Source organism: Pseudochaenichthys georgianus, chromosome 9 (genome assembly GCF_902827115.2).
Source record: "Pseudochaenichthys georgianus chromosome 9, fPseGeo1.2, whole genome shotgun sequence".
Lineage (NCBI taxonomy): Eukaryota > Metazoa > Chordata > Actinopteri > Perciformes > Channichthyidae > Pseudochaenichthys > Pseudochaenichthys georgianus.
In genome coordinates, this window is record NC_047511.1 from 28,354,314 (window position 1) to 28,371,249 (window position 16,936).

The 16,936-nt window shown below is 45.1% G+C and overlaps 1 protein-coding gene across 2 annotated transcripts in view; it reads left to right on the plus strand.

Annotated features, from left to right (window-relative positions):
- Positions 1-8,801: 8,801 nt before the first annotated feature.
- pdlim5a (PDZ and LIM domain 5a) overlaps positions 8,802-16,936 on the plus strand; it is a 97,584-nt gene continuing 89,449 nt past the window's right edge. The window contains exons 1-2 of one of the 2 annotated variants that reach the window (XM_034091025.2): positions 8,802-8,975; positions 9,400-9,658. In XM_034091025.2, the coding sequence (XP_033946916.1) occupies positions 9,560-9,658 (99 nt within the window). In that variant the 5' untranslated portion in view covers positions 8,802-8,975; positions 9,400-9,559. The remainder of the gene's footprint in view (positions 8,976-9,399; positions 9,659-16,936) is intronic. The other variant, XM_034091024.2, reaches the window with a different exon arrangement.

The window sequence follows — 16,936 nt, forward strand, 5'->3', positions numbered from 1 at the left end:
TTAGGCATCTTTCGAGGCGGCGGGAACACATTCAGTCCTCCTTCTTCTTCGTCTCACACCTCCTTTGCATGGAGGCGAGAGCGGAGCCGAAAATTCCCTCGGGAACGATGGGCATATCCAGCACATCCTCCTTTTCCCGGTCAGGGAGGTTGGTGAGGTTGAGCCATCTCGCTCTTTCCTGCACCACCATGATCCCCATTACCTTGCCTGTGACCGCTGCCATCTCGTCCAGAGTGGCTGCCCCCGGGTTACCCGACAGGTCCTCGCAGAGCTCCGCTTGGTAAGCGGTTAGCAGCGAGGACACGTTCAGGGCCCTGGCGGACAACGCTGCAGCTTTGTAGGACTTTTCAGTCATTGTAGACTGAAAGCGGTCCGACTTTGCTGGCAGCGTGGGGTTCCTGCTCGGTGACGGGCCCACCTTCGGTAGGAGGTGGGCCGCTACCAGCGGTTCCATGGGCGGTATGCGGAGCAGGCCGAGCTTCTCCATTCCGTCGCAGTCTAGGGAGGAGGCACCCTGGATTGGGACCTTGTTGCTGAAGGGCCGGTCTCTCCACGAGACCGACACCTCATCCAACATCTCCGGGAAGACCGGAAGGAGTTGCCTCTTTTTGCCCGCTGCTTGGGGAAGATGTTTTCCCTCGTAGCGGGACCTGGAGGTCTCCTTGGCCATTTCAGGCCACGCGACGTTGAGTCTGGCCGCAGCGCGTTTGCACACGGCCTGCAGGTCCATACTCAGACCGGGCGAAGCTGGTGTGCTATCGCCCGGGAGAGCAGTCCTCGCTCCAGGCTTTGCAGCCTGAGCCGATGACATGAAGGTGTCCTCTTCCTGTTCATCCGACTCGGACAGGAGGAATGCCAGGGCATCCTCCTCTTCGTCCTCCTCATAGTCCAGCTCGAGGATATCCTCCGCGGGTGAGACCATGGTGAGGTCTAACCGGGAGCCCCAGCTTGGTAAAGCGCGGGAATCCGTTCCCGCGTGTCTTGCCGTCACCGGGTCCCGGCCTGCCAGGGCGCGGGATTCCGGTTCTGTGGCCGTCACAGATAATGAGCCCCAGACCGACACGCAGAGGGGTTCACTCTCTGTGGCGGATGCCCCCGTGTCTTGACTGCCGGCCGGCGGATCCGTGGACATGGGGGGGTCCTGTTCCGACAGGCTAGCTTGTCGTGCTAACCTTCGGCGGAGGCTCTTAACGGTGAAGCGGACACAATGTCCGCATGAGCCGGGGTTGTCGATAGTGCCTCGGGCGTGTTCCAGCCCGAGGCAGCACGAACAGACCTGGTGTGTGTCTGTGCCCGAGATCTTCAACCCGCAGCCGCAGAGTCGAGCCACCGAGTCCCTGACTCCTCTGGTGTGAGGGAGAGGGGCATCCATCTTGTTCGCCTCGTGGCGTGGAGAGGGCCCGCTCTCGACAGGTGGGATGGTAGAAAAAGATATTACCACCTTGTCCTTAATCCGGAGAAAAGGACGGTTTGGGTCTTTTATTCCCGGATAATACTGACTGGTGTGTAGTGCTGCGTACCGGTACGCCGAACCGGTACTGGACTTGTAAAAAGTTTCGGTTCAAGTCCGGTTAAAACCGTTTTTTTTAAGAATAAAACTGATTTCAATTAAATAGTGTATTTAATTCAAAATTACGCCATATCAACATTGATTTTAATTTCTAACAGTATGTATGTACATCACTATGTATGTAGTATGTACTGTATAATGTACACATGTAGAGTTGTAGAAAATACATGGTGTACAGACAGTACAGTACACTCTGACTGTACATACAGTGTAGCCTATACTGTATACTATAGTAGGTGTGTAACAGTGTAATGCGTATAGTCTACTCTACACTCTACCTTTCAGCAACGTTTTAGGGATTTAGGCTCAGTCAGCTCAGGGACTGTTTGGTTACTTTAGTTTGGTAAATGAAATAAATGTTTGAACTTTGTAGTAGTTCACTGTAGTTGCTGTCATAAGTCATTTGTAGACTAAGTGGCAAAAACAGTTTTTTTACATTTGTACTTTGTAGAGAAATGTAGACACAAGTTGGAAGGGAGCACAATAAACCTGACGAGTTTGAATTTGAGTTGATTATGAGTTAATTTTCAATTGATAATTAGCTCACAATAAGTTCACTTTAGTTACTCACGCAACTTGACACAAGCCATGGGTTCAGGTCCGGACTTATAAGTCCGGACCTGAACCTGAACCTCCGGACTTGAGTCCGGACCTGAACCTGAATGTGAGTCCAGGTACGCAGCACTACTGGTGTGGCAGTATGCTCCTTTAATCCTTTCTTCCTCCGTGGAGAAGAGAAAAGAAAAAACTTCCTCGCTACCGTGGTGTCGGTAGAGAGGGAGCGAGCTAGCAATAGGTGTGCTGCTAGCTTGAAAAATCGGACCTACCTTACTTTCTCGGGTAAGAGAAGGGCGAGGTCGATTTTAAATACTAACAGCGTTAGTACTACCGTCTTCCTGCAAAGCAGAAGGAGTAGCCGGCAAGCGCCCGTCGACCGAAATGGGTATTTGGGTTCAGTCTGTGGACAGTGAAGCTTGTCCGGCTACTATAGAGATGTGCTCTGAAGCGAGAAGAGGTGTTTGAATGACGCATGCGTTGTGGCGCAAGCTACTTATAGGGGGTGAATTCCCTGACGCTGACGTCAAGATCACCAGCCAATCAGGATTGGCGTAATGAGATTGATGCTTCTGTTTGCTCCGCGATGAGGCGCATCCCATAGTGAGACATCGAACGGAGTGTTATGAATGAGAACTGAGATCGTCATAACGGAACAGAAATAAGTAGACCAAGGGTGAAAACAGATGATGACTCAAGTTGTCCACTTTTAGGAGCAGGCACACACACTCACACAGGTCTCACACTCTGCAAGCTAAGATAGAAGTTGAAATAGGTGGATTTTGTTTACCGCAGAATGGGACTGGGACAACATTTCCAAATAGGAGATGGTGTATGTCATCTTTGTTCAATCTTGTTCCTCCGGGGAGCATGAATGAATGTTCAAAGTTCAACAACCGGCTCATTATATTTTAAAATGAAAAACGAAAGGTTGTGCTATCGTTTATTCCTCTGCATTCAAATCATGGGTTAGTGGACGATGAAGAGCAGCTGATCTTAAGTGCTGGATGGCCTCTGTTAAATGGTTCTGTCTCAGAGGGAACATTACACTTGGCTCTTAACATTCCTTTCTTTGATTGACCCAGACTTGACTCACACATTGAGCAGTGTGTGTGTGTGTGTGTGTGTGTGTGTGTGTGTGTGTGTGTGTGTGTGTGTGTGTGTGTGTGTGTGTGTGTGTATGTGTGTGTGTGTGTGTGTTTGTGTGTGTGTGTGTGCACCTGTATGTTCATGTCTCTGCGGGTGAAGCCGGATTTCTCTCAGTTAATCTCTCTTAGGATGGACAATCGTTTGGGCCGAGCTGTCTGTCTCCCTGTGTGTTTGTTTGTCCGGTGACTGGTAAGCAGGGAGGAATATTTTCCACTGAAAGCAAACAGATATAAACAGTGACTGAGCTCAGAAAGGAGGTGGTTCTTCTGATAGTACGCTCATCTCTGGATTCCAGACAAGTTTTCACTTATACTTAATATAGGATCAAATTAAGACCAAATGTTATTTAGAAATATTAAATACATTTGTTCCACTGTTTATTGTAAATATAAGAGTTAAAAAAACATGGATCCTTTGACCAAAACAATGGGAATGCTCTATCGAGTGTCTCTGCTTACAATTAGAATGCATTCCAATAGTTATAAATAAGCAAATAACTTATCTGGCAAGTAACCTATCTGGGTAGAATACAATTACTGGTTTATCACTATCAAAAACCTTGGGAACAAAAAAGTCTATAACCCTACCCCTAACTGTGCAGTATTTACAGAGAGGAGATGGGAGGGATTAGTCGGGTTTATATCAGTCTGGAGGGGTCAGACTGATTAAATGGCTGCCAGACAATTACTCTACCCAATATAAACAACCTTACACATGTTTGTATGTCTACCTGTAGATAAGTGTGAATACACCTGTGAGTTAAAGTCATGTTCCTTTACAGAATAATTTGTGTGATAGGGGGGTCTTCTTTTGTTCTTCTGTGACTTGTTCTCACTCAGGGTGTTTAGGCTGGTATACTGCCCACTTCCTCTAGGTTCATCAGTCTAACTGAAAGAGACAGGAAACTACCTACCATTTCCACTCTTATTTTCCACTAAACAAAACTGCCTTCCCAAGGTCTTTTTAAATCGAGTATTTATATAACCGTGCCATTGCTTTGTTGTGAACTTGCAAGGCAAAATAACCCCACATAAAATAACATCGACTACTAACTACACAGTTTATGCATTTTAAACTACAGAATATTATTACAGGTTCACAGAGAAGTCAAACATCTTGTTAGCACAAAGCATACAAAAACAATAGTATACTGGGAGTTATCATTACTATTTGTCGTTTTTTTGCACTTTTATAAATGAATGGATTTAAACCTAATTTAAAATGAATGCTATTCAGACTACAACTGTTATCTTCAATTTAGGCCTGAAACACATGATTTATACAAGAGAACTGTATGCTACGACCCTCGTGTGAGCGTGCGTCCGTGCACGTGTATGTGTGTATGTGTGTGTGTGTGTGTTGTTGTGAGCATGTGTGTTTGGCTGTGGGCTAAGCTGTGATCATTAAGCATGTGGAGAGGTGAGCAAATGGGGACTGGAATAGACCATTTGACAGAACAAAGGACTGGCAGCGTGTCTGAGGTTTCCAGCTATAGCACACTCTCTATTGTTAGTGTTTGATATCATTATCCTGCGGCTCACAAATCTCCTTTGTTCACTCTGTTGCAGTTTTGGCAATTGGCCATTTGTGATACTACAAGCAATTGATCAAATGTTTTAAAGTTGTAAAATATACCTGTGAGCCCATGGGAGGTCCCGTATTTTAGAAATTATATCTGCATGGGAAACCCACACTCTTCTCACACTGGAAAAAAGCATCAAGCGGAGCAGTTTACAGTTATTCATTAATTTGTAATTCTATACTTTGATTGAATCAAAAATAATATATGTTTAAAGTATGTTTAATTTGTATCCTCATGAGGTGGACACTTATCTGAAACCTGTCTTTACAGGACCTTTTCATCTTTCACCCACTCCTCAAATACACCTTCAAGTTCAAAAGTGCAGTTTCTCTTAATATAAATACATATGTGACCGTGTGAGAGAGCATCATCAGACCTACACAGTGTTTATATCCAGGGCCGGCCCTAGACTTTTGGGGGCCCTAAGCGAGCTTTGGCTTGGGGGCCCCCCTCACTCGAGCGCGTTCTCACTACACACAACACGGAACCAACTTTTGTCTTATGATGTTAGCATAAGCACACATATTTTATAAATAAGCATGTAAACATCGTAGACCTAACCTCCTCTATGGGGGTCCTCACCTCCTCTAAGGGGGTCCTCACCTCCTCTAGGGGGGTCCGGGTGTATGCTCCCGCGGGAACATTTTTTTTTTTAAATATTGAAGTTAAAAGCATCAATCTGGTGCACTTTGAGAGGAAAATTAAGAGATCTATGGATACATCTCTCAAAACCCATATGAAACAGAACTGGAAACAGATTTATGGATATTTTACAAATCACTTGTATTATTATCAACTGTATTATTGTTTTGTCATATAGTATTTCATAACTGTTTTTCATTTATTCTTTCTGGCTGTCCATCTCATAATGTTCACGTAGAAACTAGCAGAATTAGAATTATAATTTCTTGCAAAAAATCTGTCACAAAAAGAGGTTGCACATTTAAATTCAGGTGTTGTTATGGCAACGTCAGGGGCCAAACAGCTATTTACTGCTGCAAATACGTTCAAACATGCTGTTGACACGTAAAGCAGTGGCAACTATGCCACCATTTCAGCTGTCTTTTTCTCAGAAATACTGTCACATAACATCCATATATTTCAGTGCTAGGTTGATGCTTAGCTAAGCTAACTATGAAACACTTTAACTCACAGGACTCAGGATCAACTGTGTACTGTAAGGCAGCTTCTAGCTTCATGTCGAACAGTAAGTCAACATTTCCCAGAGAGCTTTCTTTGAAATCACCAGGTAACGCTAAAAAACATAACATTTAGATTGTATGACAAAGTGTTTATTTAATATCTCTGGCTAGCTATAGCTACTTGCTAACGGTTTAGTTTACCCCCGCGATTCAAAGTAACGTCAACGTAGCTGTAATTTATGCTTTGCTTACATGTTCGCATAACTTTGAAGTTTACTGACATTTACATACCTTGTTTACCTGTGGCTCTGGGGTTGTTGTGTGAGCCACCACTTGAGAATTGTCGTCTTTTTTAAGAAATGTTTTTCTTATGTCCATCTTCAAAAACTCTGAGTCCGACTGACAGTTTATTTTAAACATTGTTACAGCTCACAGGATAGGTACCTGTCAGCCAATAAGACAGATGTTTATTTCCATTCAACTCTCTGGTTGGTCTGGTGTCTTGCCTCTGTTGCATTCACTGAACACGGGAAATTACAATCCTGCCGTCCTCTCTTGAGTCATGATGAGGTTCAGGTAAAGCACGGTTAATGTATTATATTATTGACTCAATAATATAATACATGACTTTGAGAGTAGGCAATCTAGGCATATTAACAAAATTAATTAAACATACTTATCACGGCGACGGTGTACTGAGATTTATTTATTTTTTGCTAGGGGGCCCCTTAGTGGCTGCGGGCCCTAAGCGGCTTATGTCGCTTAATGGGTCGGGCCGGCTCTGTTTATATCTGTGAAACATTTTGTTTAAAGCTGATTTAAACAGGTCACATTTGCTCTAAATCCTCAGCATAGGGCGTATAGTGAAGTGAAGCAGCTGAATGTTATGTTACCCAAGTGTGTCGTTTTGCATATTTTAATCCACAAAAAGAATGAGAAAGCACTTTGGGGGGCTGTCTGTGCAGACAATCTGTTCATATGGTGCACTGTTGCTTTCTAGATTGCTCTCATCTATCTGTCTGCCGTCTGACTTCTGTGTCTTCTGATTTCATGTTGTTCTCTGTTTACCTTGGATACTCCTGAACTTTGGTACACCATTTTAAACGTGGGACTTTATCTAAAAAGAAAATAAAGGATGTTGTGGTAACTGTTGTCGAGCTGATCATCAGTGTGTTTTTAATTAATTTAACAGCAGAGACCGCTGGCATTATACTTGTTTCTACAGTGGCAGACGCTCTGAGAAAGTCCCACGGTGTCCAACATACATCAAACGATGCTATCCAGACCCCTTTATTATCCATGTCACCCCCTGTTTAAAGAGGTGTTTAAACTTTTAAAAACAGACATGAGCAACCATTTGTGCTGTAGCTTTGAATAAACACTGTGCATTTTCTAATTACATTTGCTGTAAATTGAAAAATGAAGCCCCCTTCAGCTCTGCAGAGGAAACCGGGTTAATGACTGTGCTCCATCCAGAGTTTGCTATTGTTAAACATAGTGTGAACTGTCTGCATTAGATTCAGTGTGGGAACGACTATTAGCAGGTTAATGAAGAACATCCTGTGTTTATGTTTCTGATTTAATTGTCTCTAACTATGTGTTCATCATGATGTTATCTTATTAAAAGTGTTCATTTACCCTTCTTGTTTCTCCAGCTTAGTTCTATGTGCACTGTCCCTCTCTCTATCTCTCGTTTTATCTATCTTGAAGATCTTCCAACCACCTCCTCTCAGCTCATGTCTAACTTATTTCTCAAGCTCTCCAACTCCTCTTTGATATGTCATGGAAAATGAGTGGAGGTGGATCATGGCCAATAATTGAGAATGGGATGAGGGTTTAATTGAGCCACTACTATGTCGGTCTAAATACAAAGTCAATATTGATCTGTCTGGGCTACAAAAAGGGGGGATGGACGAAAGCCAGTGCAGAAGTACAGAAGGAGAATAACTGCCAGCTGTCTGGACATAAATAATGAGGAAACTGATAAATAAACAAGAAGGAAATGATACTGCACTAAATTGCTTACAGGTTTGTATCATAATGAAAAGAGGTTGAGTTCCAGATTAGTTAAACGCTTGTTTAATTGGTAGAGTGGTCAAGGGATGACGCATCAAAGACAACAAAAAAAACCTGAAAGATTTACCTTAAAACAAATGATATATCAGACAGAAGCTAAATTAAAGAAAATCAAATGTATCATTGTGGCTTTGACTGAAGAAATGTCTCAGTTTGGGCATCAGTGCAGTCGCAGTAAAACAAACTGTAACAGGACTTGAACAAGTTGATCCTGAGCTTGTATCAAATCACCATCACCCCACTGTATCCTCCAACCTTTGAGAGACATTTTAATCAAAGCCTCTGGGATGTGTCCCGGGTCACGATCTGGTTACGGCTGGTTCCACCTTAAATGAAGCAGCCTGCTGCACTGAGTCAATGTTCCCAAAATATCCAGATGAAAGATAAACTGTCCCCTCTCCTCTGCCCCTCTCTCCCTCTCTGGTGCCTCCCCTCCCCTCCCTTTGTCATTTACTCCGTGTGCAGTGCTCCCACACTCTTTGCCTTAATCCCCCCCTTCAACCCCCACCCATTTAGTCTTTCCTCCCTCATTTTTTTCTGACTGTTGTCCCCCCTTATCCCCTAATCTCCCCCTTGATATCATCTCCCTATTTTCTCCTCCTCTCCTGTGTCCCACTCACTCCACCCATGGGTGATTCCCCTCCTCTTTCTCCTCCCTCTCTCCTCCCAACCTAACCCCGACCCGTTCTCCCTCTCGCCTTCCTCTTCTTCTCTCCCCTCCTCCACCTTTCCCCTCCCATCTGTCATTAGCTGTATATAAGAGCATTGCATCCCTCTCTACCTCTCTCACACACATACAGTGTGTTTGCTGGGAAGGGGATAGCACATGGGAAACTAGGGATTACATTGTCTACCTGCCTGTGAAGGACTTATTTTCCTCTCTGGAATTTCCACTAAAGAGGTAAAGTATTTCTATTTACAATTGTAATAGCAGTAAACAGTAGGAGGTGGTCTGCAGTTATAATAATGTAATCTGTGTGGTGGTCCTTTGGTTGAGGCTTTGCTTGGCCGTATCTTAAGTCTCAAGTGCTCCAGCTTTTTTTGTTTTCATGTGTATGTGTTTAAATTGTACCCTGCTTAATAATGTGCACCCAGTTGCACAATGACATTTGTATCTAATTTTAACCAAACATCTTTATATGTGCACGTTTTGTGTGGTTAATGAAAGTGAATAAGTTAAAATAATGTTTTGTTTTATTATTGTCTCCACCACCCTCATAACCCCTCTTGCCATCACACAAGAATATTTATTTAAGCTTCAATTGTCTTACGTAACCCTTTAATAACATATTTAATGTATTGTTTTCTTTCATATCTCGCTTCAGATCTGGGAACAACATCCTAAAGGGAATCCTTGCCAAATTATTACCTATCATCAAGACACACTGACATCATCTTTGTCACCTGATCTGCAACATATTTTCCTGCCGTCAACATCATCACTTGTCAGTGATATCAACGCATTTGACATCATCCAAGCAGACCATGAGCAGCAACGACAGCGTCACTCTCTTAGGCCCCGCCCCGTGGGGCTTCAGGCTCCAGGGAGGGAAGGACTTCAACATGCCCCTCACCATCTCCAGGGTAAGACTTAAATATGCACACACATGATGATAGGTCCACTCCAACACACTTTTATTTTAGTTGTATCTACTATGCCCCTATGCCATGTCCCTGTTTTATCTCCAGACTCGTTTATCACAGTGCAGCTACAGAATGGCATCCCAGCAATGCCCCATGGCCTATTAGTGATTAAAAAGATGAAAACTGATACCTTTTGATTCTATCCTTCCGCTCTTTTTCTCCCATCTTTCTCCATCGTTTCACCAGCTTGCAACCACCACTCGTGTGATAGCTGAATCATATGCTATCCGTCATGTATCGACCACACAGGAAACCTTTTCTCACTCTGCACGCATTCCACTTCACATTTAAGAGTCTGTAGTAAAAGTGCTGCATCCAAATGTTGGCGCACAAATCTTGGCTTCAGTCCCTCAGAAACTTGATGGTCCCTTAGTTTTTGTGCCTTTCAGTGTCTACTCTTAACATTAACTCCCAGCCAGCTGGTCATTCACATTACAAGTAACTCAAACAGGGTTGGGAGGGTTACTTATAAATGTATTCCTTTTTACCTGTACAAAAAAAGATGTAATCAGTAACCTCATTTGCGTATCAAAATATAAAAGTAATGTAACCTGATTACTTTCCATTACTTTTTGATGACCTCATATCAAAATAAATATAAGAGAAAAGGAATATCAATAAGATATTACTTTAGTGTATTATGTATGAAAAATGTTTCCTGAAAACCTGCCTTTCATTAAGTAAATCAGGGATTATTCTTGACACTAACAATGAGTGCACAACACATGAATCACAGTGCAATAATACCAGTGTTGGGAAAGTTCACTTTCTACATGAACTAGTTCAGTTCACAGTTCACACATTTTAAAATGAACTAGTTCAGTTCATAGTTCATAATTCAAAATGTTGAACTAAAGTTCATGGTTTCAAAAATGAACTAATTTATAGTTCATAGTGTTGTCACGATACCAACATTTTGGTTTCGATACCGATACCAAGTCAAGAATTGCGATTCCGATTCTTTTTCGATACTTTTCTTAAAAAAAGGGAAACACGGAATATCGGCTTTAAAATTAGGAATAACAGATGATTTTAGCAGTCAGAACAACTAAAGCAGCAGTGTTACTAAGAACAGAAACACCAAAGAGTCACATCTAATATAAATATATATAAAAGCATTTATTTTAATTGTGTAGCAGTGAGTTTAACATTTTGGCAGCACTGTTGAGCATTTTGAAAATGTATTTTCATGCCTCTGTGCAAGGCTTAGTCTTTCTATCTTTATAGCCACTGGTGTAAAGTAACTAAGTTCATAAACTCAAGTACTACTTGGGTACAATTTTGAGATACTTGTACTTTATTTAAGTATTTCAATGTTTCTTTTGCTACTTTGTTCTTCTAATCCACTACAGTTCAGAGGTACATGGTGTACTTTTACTCCACTACATGTATTAATCCCTTTAGTTACTTCACAGATGTGGATGAATGATGTGAAATATAATCAAGTGTTAAATCAGACTTTAGTTCCACCTGGAGTAAATCCACAAGATTCAAACTAGCTGCACCTTCACCAGCTTTGAGAACACTTTCATGATCAATCATTATAAAACACATCATATATATTATTCTGAAATGGACCAATCTGCACAATGACTACTTTTACTGTCGCTACTTTAATACTTTTACTTGAGGAACATTTTGAATGCAGTACTTTTACTGTAACAAGAGTATTCTACACACTCTGGTGCTTCTAGTACAAGACCTGAGTACTTCTACTTTTACTGTCGCTACTTTAACTATATTTTGATGATAATACTTGTACTTTTATTTGAGGAACATTTTGATTGCAGGATTGTTCCTACATTCTGGTACCTCTACTTTAACTCAAGTACAAGACCCGGGTACTTCTACTTTTACTCAAGTACAAGATATATACTTATACCACCTCCGTTTATAGCCTATGAAAAAAACGAATAGAAAACGAAGGCTAAAGCTAACGTTAGCAGATAGTGATGCTAGTTTGCTAGTTAAGTTTGCTCAACGATAATATTGCGACAGAAACACTTTTCAGTGCAGATCACGCTCTGCCGCTCCGACAGGGAGCTCTGCTCTGAACGGCCCGTCCACAGACTTCTGGCGTCTTTTTTGTCAACAAGCCGAGGCGCGGCGGCAGTTGCACTCCCACTTGCAGCCATGCTTCTCGTTTTCTCACATGCTCTGGCAGCTAGCGCGTGGCCGCGTGCACCAGAGAGGGGAGGGACTTAGAACGTGCTTGAGAGGAGCGGGACTGCAGGCACGGCTGCAGTGCAGGGAGTGGAAGCAGAGCGCTGAATACACACGGCTCTTATTAAAACGGCGCTTTTTCACGGGAGTACTTTTCCCCGTCATTCTTAAAGTACCGATACTAATGAAACGGAGGAATCGTACCGTTTTTAACATCAGGGTATCGCGGTACCTTTCAAGTATCGGTACACCGTGCAACACTAGTTCATAGTTCTTTTTTCAATATGTTGCTGCGAGCTATTATTTGTCTCCTGTACGATGTTAATGGGCCATTTCAATTTTTACAATATCCTCAGAGGGCCGTACAAGTTATTGACCTCTGCTTAAAACAACTAAAATCACAGCCCATTCATTTCATTCTGTGCAAAGAAAAAGCAACCTCTTAATCCAGATATCTCACCATGACTCGCGTATGCATGCACGTGCACGGTGTGGCGTGACCACCAAAACAGAAAGATATGGACACAAGATGTGTGCAAATGTATTTAGTTTCCTATTCATGTGAACATGATTTAAGTGGGGGGGGGGGAACCTAACCTCCTCTAGGGGGATCCGGGGGGCATGCTCCCTTGGGAAGATTTTTTTTAAATGTTGAAGTTAAAAGCATCAATCTGGTGCACTTTGAGAGCAACATTAGGAGATCTATGGACACATCTCTCAACACCCAAACACAACTGTAAGCAGATTTTCTTTTAATTTATGGATATTTGACAAATCACTCCCCTTTCAAACTGTATTCTTCTTTATTAATAACTATCATATAGTATTTTATACCTGTTTACTTTATTCTCTTATTTTTTTTATAACTATAATGATCATATAAAGATGTGCCTTTACCTCACTGGTTGTAGACAAAGCTTCTTATATTCGTTAGCATAGCTAGCTAACCAGATGCTAATGATAACAACAAAGTTATTGACTGTATGACAGATGAGCAGATCGCCACTGGGCTTTCAACTAAAGACACAGACACGCAGAAACTGCGGCATGTGTATGGACTTTCTGCCATTGCTGGAGTGGCGTTCTGGTGCTCTCCGTCAGAACTGCACCCCTGTCAGTCGAGACATATACCACGTGATGACACGTTAGGCTCGTGTTGTGTTCAAGGACCCTGATCTTGGCCAGGAAAAACAGGCACTTCCTTGTTTAATTATTTTGCGGTCTAGATTTCTTTCATTTTTTTATTTTTTGCGTGTGTTTATAAATTACCTCGAGGGCCGTACCAAATTGTCTCGCGGGCCGTATACGGCCCGGAGGCCGGAGGTTCCCCACCCCTGCCGTAGAGTCTCACTCTGAGCGAGTGCTGCTGCAGCTGCTCTCGGCTTCGTCCATACTAATTCATTCATTCATTCATTCAATGCTCGCCGGTTCCGCGGTTCCACATTGTTTGTTGTGAGGAGTCTGATATATTTAGTATATTTATATTTTAGTGCGACAGCCAGGGGTGACAGGCGCGTATGCGTCACAGGCAGCTTGCTGTTGCCAAATTGGGTGGTTTTCCGCATTATTTTGAAGCCTGTTTACGGTGTGTTTTAACTGGGTTTTCGGCTGAAAGGCATATGAAATCTGGTACACTTTTGAACGCCGTTATAATACAGTGCTGAGAATGAACGCACTTTTGAACGCCGTTATACAGCGCTGAGAATGAACGCGTTCTCAATTACGTTCATCTAGCGGAAATACAGTACGTTCAGTTCACGTTCGCCCAAAATATGAACGCGTTCATGAACGATCGTTCATTGAACGCGTTCAGGTACATCACTGAATAATACATACTATAGATTAAAAAGAAAAAGAGAATCAGAGCAAACAGAAAATGCTCCATTTTAGTTTAATACATACACCATCATCAAATCAAATCATATCAAGTTTTATTTATATAGCACATTTATAAACTTCAAAAGATCTCATGAAAGAAACAAGAACAAGAAGTGAGGATACCCGGCCCGGAGGAAGCCCGGGGTCCCTTTCTGGAGCCAGGCCCAGAAGGAGGACTCGTCGGCGAGCGTCTGGTGGCCGGGCTTGCCACGGAGCCCGGCCGGGCCCAGCCCGAAAAGGCAATGTGGGCAACACCTCCGCTTCTCCGTCCCGCGGGCCCACCACCTACGGGAAACAGCGATGGGGTCGGGTGCGCTGCCAGAAGTGTGGCAGTGAAAGCGGAGGGTCTCGACGGACCAGACCCGGGCGACAGAAGCTGGCTTTGGGGACGTGGAACGTCACCTCTCTTGGGGGGAAGGAGCCGGAGCTTGTGCGGGAGGTGGAGCGTTACCAGTTGGATCTGGTTGCGCTCACCTCTACGCACAGCGTCGGCTCTGGAACCTTACTTCTGGATAGGGGTTGGACTCTATTCTTCTCCGGAGTTGCTCAAGGTGTGAGGCGCCGGGCGGGTGTGGGGATACTCACAAGTCCCCGGTTAGGTGCTTCGTTGTTGGAGTTTACCCCAGTGGACGAGAGGGTCGCCTCCCTACGCCTGCGGGTTATGGGGGGGAAAACTCTGACTGTTGTGTGTGCTTATGCACCCAACAGCAGTTCAGAGTATACAGCCTTCTTGGAGACCCTGGAAAGAGTCCTGTATGGGGCTCCTGAAGGGGACTCTTTAATCTTGCTGGGAGACTTCAACGCACATGTGGGCAATGATGGAGACACTTGGAGGGGCGTGATTGGGAGGAACGGCCCCCCTGATCTGAACCGGAGTGGTGGTTTGTTACTGGACTTCTGTGCTAGTCATGGATTGGCCATAACAAACACCATGTTCGAACATAAGGATGCTCATAAGTGTACGTGGTACCAGAGCACCCTAGGCAGAAGGTCCATGAACGATTTCGTTATCGTATCATCGGACCTGAGGCCGTATGTTTTGGACACTCGGGTAAAGTGAGGGGCGGAGTTGTCAACTGATCACCATCTGGTGGTGAGTTGGGTCGAGTGGCGGGGGAAGCCTCTGGATAGACCTGGTAAGCCCAAACGTGTAGTTCGGGTGAACTGGGAACGTCTGGAGGAGGCCCAAGTTCAGGAGGCCTTCAACTCGCACCTCCGGCGGAGCTTTTCGGGCATTCCTGTGGAGGTTGGGGACATTGAACCAGAGTGGTCGGTGTTCAAAGCCTCTATTGCGGAAGCCGCGGCAGGGAGCTGTGGTCTCAAGGTCCTAGGTGCCTCAAGGGGCGGTAACCCTCGAACCTCCTGGTGGACACCGGTGGTCAGGGAAGCCGTCTGACTGAAGAAGGAGGCCTTCAGGGATTTGTTATCAGTTGCAAGGTATCGACAGGCCCGAAGGGCAGCAGCCTCATCCGTGGCCGAGGTAAAGCAGCGGGTGTGGGAGAAGTTCGGAGAAGACATGGAGAAGGACTTTCGGGCGGGACCAAAGTTGTTCTGGAAAACTGTCCGACACCTCAGGAGGGGGAAGCAGGGAACCATCCAAGCTGTGTACAGTAAGGATGGGACGTTGTTGACCTCAACTGATGGAGTGTTAGGGCGTTGGAAGGAACACTTTGAGGAACTCCTGAACCCGACAACTCCGCCCTCTATGTTAGAGGCAGAGCTGGAGTATGACGGGGGATCAACACCAATCTCCCGGGGGGAGGTCACTGAGGTCGTCAAACAACTCCACAGTGGCAAAGCCCCGGGGGTGGATGAGATCCGCCCGGAAATGCTGAAGGCTCTGGGTGTTGAGGGACTGTCATGGTTGACACGTCTCATCAACGTTGCGTGGAAGTCGGAAACAGTACCGAAGGAGTGGCAGACCGGGGTGGTGGTTCCTCTTTTTAAAAAGGGGGATCAGAGGGTGTGTGCCAATTACAGAGGCATCACACTACTCAGCCTCCCCGGGAAAGTTTACTCTAAGGTACTCAAAAGGAGGGTCAGGCCAATTGTCGAACCTCAGATTGAGGAGGAACAATGCGGATTCCGTCCTGGTCGTGGAACGACGGATCAGCTTTTTACTCTCGCAAGGATCCTGGAGGGGGCCTGGGAGTACGCTTATCCGGTCTACATGTGTTTTGTAGACTTGGAGAAGGCGTATGACCGAGTTCCCAGGGAGTTACTGTGGGAGGTGCTGCGGGAGTATGGGGTGAGGGGGTCTCTACTCACGGCCGTACTCCCAAAGCGAGAGCTGTGTCCGGGTCCTCGGCAGTAAGTCGGACCCTTTTCCGGTGAGGGTTGGCCTCCACCAGGGCTGCGCTTTGTCACCAATCCTGTTTGTAATATACATGGATCGGATTTCGAGGCGTAGTCGTGGGGGAGGGGGTCTGCAGTTCGGTGGACTAAGAATTGCACCACTGCTTTTTGCAGATGATGTGGTTCTGATGGCTTCATCGGTCTGCGACTTTCAGCACTCACTGGATCGGTTCGCAACCGAGTGTGAAGCGGCTGGGATGAGGATCAGCACCTCCAAATCTGAGGCTATGGTTCTCAGCAGGAAACCGATGGACTGTCCACTCCAAGTAGGGAATGAGTCCTTACCCCAAGTGAAGGAGTTCAAGTATCTCGGGGTCTTGTTCTCGAGTGAGGGAACAATGGAGCGTGAGATGGGCCGGAGAATCGGAGCAGCGGGAGCGGTACTGCAGTCGCTTTACCGCACCGTTGTGACGAAAAGGGAGCTGAGCCAGAAGGCAAAGCTCTCTGTCTACCGGGCCATTTTCGTTCCTACCCTCACCTATGGTCATGAAGGATGGGTCATGACCGAAAGAACGAGATCGCGGATACAAGCGGCCGAGATGGGTTTTCTCCGCAGGGTGGCTGGTGTCTCCCTTAGGGATAAGGTGAGAAGTTCGGTCATCAGGGAGGGACTCGGAGTTGAGCCGCTCCTCCTTCGCGTCGAAAGGAGCCAGTTGAGGTGGTTCGGGCACCTAGTTAGGATGCCACCTGGGCGCCTCCCTAGGGAAGTGTTCCAGGCACGTCCAGCTGGGAAGAGACCAAGGGGTAGACCTAGGACCAGGTGGAGGGATTATATCTCTTTGCTGGCCTGGGAGCGCCTTGGGATCCCCCAGTCAGAGCTGG